At 37.5% G+C, this 10,801-nt stretch overlaps 1 protein-coding gene across 1 annotated transcript; it reads right to left on the bottom strand.

Annotated features, from left to right (window-relative positions):
* Nucleotides 1-254: 254 nt before the first annotated feature.
* On the bottom strand, nucleotides 255-2,977 carry LOC115678459 (auxin-responsive protein IAA27). The gene is made up of 5 exons (XM_056311300.1): nucleotides 2,167-2,977; nucleotides 1,289-1,506; nucleotides 830-977; nucleotides 602-663; nucleotides 255-510 (listed from the first exon to the last, which is right to left on the bottom strand). Exons 1-5 carry the CDS (start codon nucleotides 2,727-2,729, stop codon nucleotides 473-475), a joined length of 1,029 nt encoding a protein of 342 aa, XP_056167275.1. The 5' UTR covers nucleotides 2,730-2,977; the 3' UTR covers nucleotides 255-472.
* Between the last annotated feature and the right edge of the window lie 7,824 nt (nucleotides 2,978-10,801).

The following is a 10,801-nucleotide window of genomic DNA, read 5'->3' as shown; positions in this document are numbered from 1 at the left end:
AACCTAAGGAAGTGGTCAATGAAGTCAGCTAGTGGAGGCAAAGTGGAAAAAATGTGGACTTGGTCGACCCATGTGTAAAGATATGGTCATTAGACAGAATCAATCTCATTTCACAAATCAAATCACGAAAGCCCATGTAATTTTCAGCCATGTGTAGTCTCTCATGATTCTTGATGTATGATGAACCATGAAACTCGGGGTAGAGAGAGAGAGAGAGAGAGAGAGAGAGAGAGAGAGAGAGAGAGAGAGAGTCATAAGCAGCAAGCAGACCATTTACATCAACAGCAATTCGGACATGCAACATCATAGGAACCAGAAAAACAAACATATGATCTAGACATGATTCGAATGAAAAACTTCCATTCCAAGGACTTTCCAAAGCTTCAAAGGACAATTAGCACCATACATAGGAATTCAATAAAATTATACGACTCAAAATCCTTTTTAGAGGAAATCTGTAGCGCCATGCACGCTAATCCCGGCTCTTGCACTTCTCTGTGGCCCTCGGAGCTGCGAGCGAAGAATTGGCCAGTGACATTAGGTCCAAGTAAATGAATTGCCCAGTCGATAAAAACTCGCATGTGCGTTAAAGAATCAGTACCTAGACCAATTGCCTCAGAACTCTTCATGATCCTTAGTCTTCGGCATGAGTCAGTGAACATCCTGAAGACGGCATATGTAGAGAGGATTCAGAAGAAGAAAGAGAAACAGGCCCTTAGATAACCCGGATCTTCTTTATTTCAAGAGCTTAAAAAATCAAGTCATGCCGCAGAATAATCATGTCCAAAGTAGAAAATGCCCATGAGTTAATTTTAGGAGAAGTGCTTACTCCCAGGGAACGTCGCCCACGAGCATCCAGTCGCCGTCCTTATCTTCGTATGTGAGAACATATTCAGAACCATTGAGAAGGTCTGCCAAACGGCTCTCACTCAGGCTTTCTTTCCCCGGAGGCCCATGAGAATCGCAATGCCCTGATACTGCCATTCGCAATACGAGTCAAGGCATGGATAATCTTAGCACCTTCTGAAAGGAAGGCATTTTGCATCCACAAGCCAAATACCCGAATGAGACATGAAAACTCACTGATAATTCAAAAGAACAAATATTGTTCGAAAGCTTAGTTGTACAGAGTGTACACATAGACAACAAGAAGTGAAAGACAGTGAAGTAAACACTGTCATAATTGAAACGAGCGCCACTGCGTTCATCTCATTAAAATCTTCTGTAGTAAGTGTGCAGAGTGAGTTTCTCTGCTCGAGTCCCTAATGAAATGGGTCGGAAATTTTACCGATGGTGAAGCAGCTAAACATTTTCTCAAGAGCAGTGGAGAGTTCCGAATAGCTGCTGTAGTTTTTGAGGTCGACCTTCCTCAGATAGGGAGCTCCATCCATGCTAACCTTCACGTAGAGGCATTTGCCTTCCGCATCGTCGCTGTTCTTCGCCAAAGTAGAGGCCGTGGTGTTCTTGCGGAACGATCGAATTGGTGGCCAACCTACCACCTGTGCCCTGTTAAACCGCATGCCCACTTGCACGTTCAGCGCCTACTTAAACTAAAAACTAAAATCTCTGAAGGTGAGTACACCGAAGGTGGGCATATCTCAGTGAATGAATACAGTATGATCAGCCTCCAATTTCTGATTTTTAGACTATTTAACAAATAGAGGTTTTAACTGAGAGAAAGGTTTTGACTCTCCTTTTGTAATTATTAACAAAGACCCAAATGGTGCACACAAGAATAAACTATAAAGAAGTTGATCCCAAAACAAGTAACTATCTTTTATGGCCTTATTTGGGTCATAAGGCAGTTTGAAGCATATGACACTTTGGGGAGTGAAAAGGGGAATTGCCCAAGAATCAGGCATATATGGAGATAACTGAGAAAATTCAGCACTGTGTAAGCTCAAGCACAGCAAAACTCAAATAAGAAGAAAATCATGGGCCGGTTATCAGCCCTGGTTAAGATGGATCCTTTCACTAATAACTTTGCACAAACAAACAAACCAAAAAACAAAAAAAACTGCAGAAAGCATTGAGAAAAGCTTATTCATCTTCAGTCATCACAAGATCACAAAATTCCAAAAACACTCATAAAAATTTGAAAAACGGGATTAAGAAAAACCAAAAAGCCGGGTATGACTCCAGAAATGAACCAAGAGTGAAGCTCACTTTGCAGCTGGAGCAGAGCCATGCTCACTCCCACCAGCACCTTGATTCTTCCTCTCCTCTTGCTCGGGCTTTGGAGATTGAGGAACACCACCAAGACCCTCTTTCATGGCTGGTTTTGACACACAGGGTTGCAGGGTGTTAACCCCATTATCACTCTCTTTGCCACTTCTTGGAGACAACAAAACAGGACCTCCTTTGGCCAAATCAACCTCAGATTTACAGTTGCCCCCAGAGAACACCCATTTACTGGGACAACCATCAATGGCATCACAGAACACTCTCTTGGCTCCTGAAACCGAGTTCTTGGAAGGGCTCAGAGCAAAACCCAAAACACTGCTCTTGCTCTCCAAATCTTTGCCAAACAGAGAGACGCCAAGAGCTTGTTTCCTCTCAGGAGACTGAGAACCGGGCAAGCCAAGCCTTAACTCGGTTGCTCTGAGGTTAAGAGAGGATTTCTTCTCATCTTCGCCTGACGAAGAAGAGGGTAAGGCCTTCTCAGAGCTTCTTGACATTAAAGAAGTCTCTTTTAAGCCTATGTAATCATGTTCTAAGGGTGGAGACATCAAAGTTACTCAAAACCAAAAGAAGCTCCAAGTTTTTTTTTTTTTTTTTACTCAAAACCAAAAGAAGCTCCAAGTTTGCAGAGATGAAAGTTGGAAGAAGAGATATGTGAGGGAGAAGCAGAGATTAAACTGTTAAGAGAGAGAGAGAGAGAGAGAGAGAGAGAGAGAGAGTAGTGAGAAGCAGTCACTCTGGTCTGGTTAGCTCTACAGAGAGTGAGCTGGTTTGCTCTGTTGATACAGAAAAGAAGCTTCTTTGACCTCTCTATAGCGCCCCTTTCATTTGCAATTTCTTTATTTTTTTCATTTTCTCTTTCATTATGGCAAACTTTTATTCTATATTCTATTTTTATTATTCTATGTTTTGCATAGCACTGCATCAAAAGACGGATGAATTTTGTTCCAGGACAAGGAAGTTGCACCTGGCTCAAGATGTACTGTCAAATGTCAATTTGTATCATGCATCAAGGCAAGAGAATGTCCTCTTAAAGAAAAGAGAGACCGCAAAAAAAGAAAGTGTAAAAGAATGTCGTGGAGACATGGCTATTCTATTATGAAAATGGATATTTTTATTTAACTCATAAAATAGATGAAGTGGGCATTCTTTAGTTTGAGATACAGAGAGAGTAATATTAAGAATATAAAAGACATATAAAATATTCTATCTACCAAATTTAAGCACACGACAAATTTATCACATTAAACCCTAATCCGCAATTACAAAATGCAAGAAACCTATATTAGTTTTAAAAAAAAAATGGAGGAATAAACTTTTAAAAGCAATAGTGTAATATAAATAGAAAGATCATATGTCTCGGCAATATTTGATCATCGTGGATAAATTTCTATCATCTTACGAGAAGCGAGTAACTTTTGACCTGGAATCTGGCATTACGTTTCGACGATTATTATGATCTTAAACGGATCAACGGGTAAATATTTGAGAAAATCATGAACATTGAATGCATGCTGGAGATTCAAATTACCACATGCACTGACAATGAGGCCAGGAGCAATGTCATTGTTTAGTTGATTCAAACTTCGTCATTTGCCCGATTTTTCTCTGAATCCTGTACAACAGCAGCACACCACCGACAGCTCACTCGGCATCATTTCTCGGCCATTATTACATCGTTGAACCAAAGACGATGCCACTCAGGCTCAGCCCACTGAGAAATTCCCCACCCATGTTTTTGTTTTCATATATATGACTTGGAATTTTAGAAAATGTTAATGAAAGCAAAATAACCATAGAGAGAAGTAATTATGTATTTGGTGTCGTTGTGACTTTTGGCTTTTTTTACCCTTTGCTTTGGACTTCAGTATTTCACACGTAGCCTCCAAACATACATAAAATTATGTACGCTCAAAATCGTTTGTGTTTTTCTTATGCGAGGAAATATTACATACGTACGCCATGGAACCCTAATCAAAGAAACGCGATATGATGTAATAAAAGGGGTCGGAAAAAGACCGGCGTAGAATAGTTATCTTAGAAGAAAATTAATCGGACTTATAATAGTATGTAATTCAAATACACAACCGATATGGTATAACAAGCTCATCGTGATCATTGTTGTCGAGTGGGATTGATACGGCAGAATGCATTCTCTACGTCGGGATCTGTGCCGATAACGAACTAATCACGATCACTGTTGACTAAGAATACTTTAGGGTTTTTCATATTTTGCGCTCAATGTTGGTCCCACGACAATTTCAAGCATATAAGTTGACCGGAAACCTTATACACATCTCTCATTTCATGAAACAAATGCATCGAACGCACATGGACCGACATAACTTTTCATTATTTCTTAATGCATGGCTTCTATCTTTTTATATTTTTAACAATTTTAAAGAGGAAATCGTATCAAAGACTTGTTATAAACATGCAAACCCTACCGATCACAGGAAATCAGAGTACATCGCCTGAATATATGTTTTGGACTACGGAAAAGGGTGGAAAACAGATGTAGAGAGAGAGAGAGAGAGAGAGAGAGAGAGAGAGAGAGAGAGAGGGGGGAAAAGTGCAGCACCACCACAGAAAGGGATTGAACAAAAAGGAGCGACTTTCCATGGCAGATGGTGATCAACTCAGTGACAAAAACCCAGATCTGTCATCGAAAGATTTTACCATCAGTCGTGGCGTTTTTACGTGCAGGAGATGGTCCACCACATTTAGACAATCAATGGGCTGCTGGTGGGTGGGGGGAAGAAAGGGAGGAGCAGGAGGGAGGAGGGAGAGCCCTCCATTGAAGAGGACAGCAAGAGAACAAAACCCTAGGAACTCGAGAGGAGGAAAAACCCCTTCTGACATGGAACAATCACAATTCAACATGGGAAAAATAAAAGCGTCCACAGTACGTGATCAGAACGTTGTCTGAAGCGCCATTGAAGTGGAAGGAAGGAAGGGTTCTATCGTTTTTTGGCCAAACAACCAGCCTGGTCTCTCATTCATTCTTGGCTAAACGAGACAAAGCTCTAAATTAAAGCTTGGTGCACCCTTTTTTTTTACATTATGTACTTTGGTTTTACTCCATTTAGATTATTAAGAAAAAGAAAGGAGTTATATAGATCAGGTTTCCTTGTTTAAAATGGGCAGGATCATGTTCTTGCTCTAGCTTTTTAAGTAATGACTTTCATTTCTTGGCCAAACAAAACCTAGAACAAGTACAATAGAAAAGTTTCTTGGCCTAGAAAAATAGAAAAATCTGACCGGGTTTTTCATGGCTGATCTTAAACTCGACTCGCTATTGGTCTTTAGAATATCGAACATTTGATTTCGTCCTGTTTAGATTCTGCCGAGTTTGAAAATCCCCAATCTTTCCTTGCTCGCTTGCCATTGCCCTATAATCCGGGGCCTCGACGATAGGCTTCTCGTGATTTGAATTGAAGTGTTCAACGGAAATTGAGAAACGGATGATCGACCTAAATCGATGTATTCAATTTGTTGATTTATTGTTTGTTTTCCCTTTATGAGTATGTTGTATTGTACATTACAATCTTACGAGTGAACTAAAGCTTGCTTACGAGTTGCATGCCCCGTTGTAGCATTTATACATTTTTAACAAGGAACACCCCAATTATAACAAAGGGATCTACGAAATAGATTGAGAGTCCTTAGCTTCTTCTAATTTGATAGACAATATGGCAAAAATCACATCATTTTTTTATTTCAATTTGATCTTTTCCTAGGTCGAGCCTAATTGACGAAATGATGATGCGAATGACCTTTTTTATATGATCTTTTAACATGTAATTCGCCAAAAATAAATATTTCCTCTGCCCTAAATAATTTTAGGCTCGACCCAATAGATATCCTCCTGTTTTCAGTTTAAAAAATAATACTTCTCCACAGGTTGTAAATAGAATTCACAAACCAATCTTTTTATTGGGTCAAACACAAACTAAAAGTACCAACATGAATATATGTAGTAAGTACATATAGACATCAAATTTACTTTTTTTCTTGGTTTGACTGACTAGTGTTCTCTTACGAGTGTCATTTCATAATGCTTTTTAATAGCTATTGACCATGCTTTTATAGTACACAATGAACGGTAATGGTTTGAAAGTGAACCAAATAGACAAGATGGTCAACATCATTAAAAATTCTAAACCGGCCCGATCGTATATTCGACGAAGCTTACCTTTTCGTTTCTAAAAAAAAAAAAATCCAAACTTTACTCACCGCGCATTTACTCCAAACCGATTTACGCCTCAACGAAAAATCCCAAAATCGGCATTCCTCTTAGTTTTGGGTGAACGTGTCTCTCGTGAGCAACCGGAGGCTTTTCGCGAGACGTGATCGCGATTTTCAGTGGGTATTAAACTTCGATACAAATCAAGCCACGCGCACGCAAATTCGCGAATGGTCAATTCAATTGGGAAGAAGAGAAGAAAAGAAAGAAAAGAAAAGAGAAAAAACCTGAGAACATATATAAATAGATGGATAAATGAAAAGACAAAGGGTACGGTGCGTATGGTAAAAAAATCGCGAGGGGGGGAAAAGGTTGGCGTTACTTTTAACCGATCATTGTGTTCTTTTTTTCAACTGGGGCGAGTGCAGTGATGTGTCGGGGGCATTATTAATTAAAAGAAAATTATTGTGATTTTTGTTTTTTGGTCGGGTGAATCTTTTCTCGGCCACGCCTGAATCTCCAAGTAATTATTTTGCCTTTCCCGCAGATTGGAGAAAAAGGACGGGGTGGCCAAAACACACAAACAAAAAAGCGAAGATCGGTCGCGTGCTCCGGATCGGACGGCACGCGCGCCCCCCCCCCCCCCCCCCCCTACCTCCCCTGCCGATTCGACGGCCCAGATTCGACCGTCAGCGTCGAAGGGAGGCTTTGCCAGTTGACCCGTTGACCGAGCTGAGTAATTTATCCACGTGCCATGTAAACTAAGGTACCGCATGATAACCATTCTGGTTCTGTCCAGAACTAATTTTTTGTTCCCAGAATCAGTTTTGGACCAGAAACCCGTTTGTTAACGCACTTTCATTTTTCTATTTCTGGGACAAGTTTTTGTTCCAGAACCGATTCTGAATCAGAAATCAGAACAAAAAAAAGTTGGTTTTCTATTTCTAGACCAAAAATGAGAATCATTTCCGAGAGAACTCTTTCTTTAAAACACATGTTATCCTGAAGTCACGATCTTTGAGGTGGGAAAAAAAAAGCAAAAATCAAAAATTTCAAAACTTCATATAATGGTTTAAAATCTGTGGCTACCCACTTTGAGCGAAATTTTAATTTTTTTAGGTGCCGAAAAAAAATAAAAAAAAGTCAAAAAATCAAAAATTTCAAAATTTCACAAAATGGCTTAGAATACCTATGGCCACCCACTTTGAGCGAAATTTAATTTTTTTAGATGCCAAAAATAAAAAATAATCAAAAAATCTAAAAATTTAAAAACTTCATGAATGTCTTAGAATACACGCGCACCCAATTTGAGCGAAATTTAATTTTTTTTAGATACCGAAAAAAATTAAAAAAAGCAAAAAATAAAAAATTTCAAAATTTCACGAATGGCTTAGAATACCTGTGGCCATCCACTTTGAGCGAAATTTAAATTTTTTTATGTGTCGAAAAAAATAAAAAAATCAAAAATTTCAAAACTTTACAGAATGGCTTAAAATACATGCTACCCACTTTGAAATAAATTTAATTTTTTTAGATGCCAAAAAAATAAAAATAAGCAAAAAGAAAAAATTTCAAAACTTCACATGAATGGCTTAAAATATCTGTGGCCACCCACTTTGAGCGAAATTTTATTTTTTTAGGTGCCTAAAAAAATAAAAAAAAGCAAAAAATTAAAAATTTTAAAACTTCACATAATGGCTTAGAATACTGGTATCCACTTTGAAAGCAAAATTTAAATTTTTTTAGGTGCCGAAAAAAAAAAAAAAAATAAAAAATTTCAAAAATTCACAGAATTGCTTAGAATACCTATTGCCACCCACTTTAAGCGAAATTTAATTTTTTTAGGTGCCGAAAAAAATAAAAATAAGCAAAAAAGCAAAAATTTCAAAACTTCACAGAATGGCTTAGAATACCTGTGGCCACCAACTTTGAATGAAATTTTATTTTTTTTTGTTGCCGAAAAAAAGAAAAAAATCAAAAATTTCAAAACTTCACAGAATGACTTTGAATACATGTGGCCATCCACTTTGAGTGAAATTTAATTTTTTTTAGGTGCCGAAAAAAATTTAAAAATCAAAAATACCATTTGGGCACCTAAAAAAATTAAATTGCACTCAAAGTGGGCGGTTAGAAGCATTCTAAGTCATTCTGTGAAGTTCTAAAATTTTTGATTTTTTTATGTTTTTATTTTTTTTTCGGCATCTAAAAAAATTTAAATTTCACTCAAAGTGGATGGCCACATGTATTCAAAGCCATTCTGTGAAGTTTTGAAATTTTTGATTTTTTTTCTTTTTTTCGCCTCAAAAAATTAAAATTTCACTCAAAGTGGGTGGCCACATGTATTTTAAGCTACTCTGTGAAGTTTTGAAATTTTTGAGTTTTTGAATTTTTTTAGGCACCTTAAAAAATTTAAATTTCACTCAAAGTGGGTGGCCACATGTATTCTAAACTATTCTGTGAATTTTTAAAATTTTTGGAATTTTTGATTTTTTGATTTTTTTTGGGCACTTAAAAAAATTTAAGTTTCACTAAAAGTGGGTGGCCACAGGTATTTTAAGTCATTCTATGAAGTTTTGAAATTTTTGATTTTTTGATTTTTTTTGAAAAAATTCAACAAATTTCCTATTTTCTAGAAAAATCTGAATTTTTTTAATTTTTTGGAAATTGTGATGAATTTTTCTAGAATTTTTCAATTTTTTTGGATTTTTTGAATTTTTTTGAGATTTTTAGGAATTTTTTGGATTTTCTAATTATTTTTATTCCATTTTATAAAAAAAATGGATTTTTTTTTTCCTGGAAATAGAATTTTGTGTTGTTTATCAAACGAGTTTTTGTTTCAGGAAATAGAAATTTTGTGCTGTTATCAAACGGGTTTCTGTTCCAGAAATAGAAATTTTTTGTTGTTATCAAACGGATTTCTTTTTTCATAAACTCATCCTGGAACCAGAAATAGAAAAATTTATTTCTGTTTCAGGAACTCATTCCGGAACAGAATGGTTATCATTCGCTACCTAAATACCTAACTGTGGCCTTGCAGATAAATGAAGAAAGCAATTTTTTATTCAAGCATTGACGGGCCATTCTTATACCATGTGATATGCATATCGTGTTGCTTCCCGTTAATTGAAATGAATACCGAGTGCGGGAAACCAAATGATAAGAATGATACCGTCTCTCGTGGATTCATGAAGTTCAGGTTATATTGCGAGAGAATCTCTGGTTCGATGGACTTAGGTCGGAACTTTTTGCCACCTCGTTTGGAGAGACTTATATTGGCTTCCGGCAATGCTAATGTGTGGATACGGACATATGGCGGTGGGCCCATATGCGTATAGATAGACTAACTAGTCATGACTCAAATATAACATTCGGTAATAGATGCAAGAAGGAGGTCGCTACAGCGATCATTTGCCCCCCGCCTTTAAACACATAAAGAAAAGTTTACTCCCTATTCATTCAGTTCAAACATGTAGAAGGGTTATTAAGAGAAGACTCGATATTTGTTCTCCTCCTCCTCAAAAGCTCCCTTTTTAACGATTCAAGATGCAAAGTGTGAGACTTGATGAGATTAAAGTGATTTGTTTATGAAATTTCATAGATTGTGTTTTATGTACCGTAAAGTCCACAAAAATAACCAGTGGAGAGTGTGGCCTAGTGTCACACATACCGTGATGAGCACATCCAGAGATCAATACTTAGGGAACCCAAGTGGTTATTTAATCACAAGTTAGACTAAATGGGGTCTAAGGTGTTTTAATAGAAATATTACATTCTAAAAAAAAGCATGACTACAGGTTTAGAATGTCCAATACAAAATAGCATATAGAATCCCTTGTCAAGCGATGTGGAACAACAGCACTCCTTCTCAAGTGCAAGTCAGATTAGGAGCAACATGTGGAATTTGATTGATAAGGGGTGGACCCACATACGCAAAAGGGATGGCACTTGCTCGGGATGATTACCAAAAAAAAGTCATAAGCCTGTTATATGAATGCCAATTTAGTCATAAACATTTCGATGAATTGTCAATATAGTCATTCCGGCCAATCTTAATCGGAATTCACTAATATTGGCAAAATAAGCTCTTGTCGGCCGTTGGCGAGGGTCGCGGCCCTCGCCGAAATCTGGCAAGGGCTAGGGCAAGGGCCGCAACCCTTGACAATGGCCAATGAGGGCTTACAGACCCTCGCCCAATGGCTTCGGCCACAATGAGCAATGAGAAAAGGAGAAAATAAAAAATTCAGAAAAAATTGAAAAAATTGTCTATGTTAGTGTCGGTCGTGATTTCCGGTCAAAATGGCTAGCGTCTACGTAAGTGATTTCCCGTCAAAATTAGCCGGAAGGACAACATTGAAAATCATCAAAAGGTTTAGGACTGAATTGAAATGTTCATGACTGAATTTGCATTCGTAAAATAGGCTCAGGACTATGTCG

The sequence above is a fragment of the Syzygium oleosum genome, unplaced genomic scaffold (assembly GCF_021117445.2).
Source record: "Syzygium oleosum isolate NSW1041296 unplaced genomic scaffold, Sole_v2.1 Sole_v2.05, whole genome shotgun sequence".
NCBI lineage: Eukaryota > Viridiplantae > Streptophyta > Magnoliopsida > Myrtales > Myrtaceae > Syzygium > Syzygium oleosum.
This window is presented reverse-complemented; position numbering and strand designations above follow the sequence as displayed.

Excerpts from the sequence above, each read along its gene's own strand:
- LOC115678459 (XM_056311300.1), bottom strand. The coding sequence starts at position 2,729 with ATGTCTCCACCCTTAGAACATGATTACATAGGCTTAAAAGAGACTTCT. Across the intron at positions 1,507-2,166 it reads GGCTCTGCTCCAGCTGCAAA|GGCACAGGTGGTAGGTTGGC; the intron begins GTGAGCTTCACT and ends GCGGTTTAACAG. Across the intron at positions 511-601 it reads TTCTGAGGCAATTGGTCTAG|CTCCGAGGGCCACAGAGAAG; the intron begins GTACTGATTCTT and ends CTTCGCTCGCAG.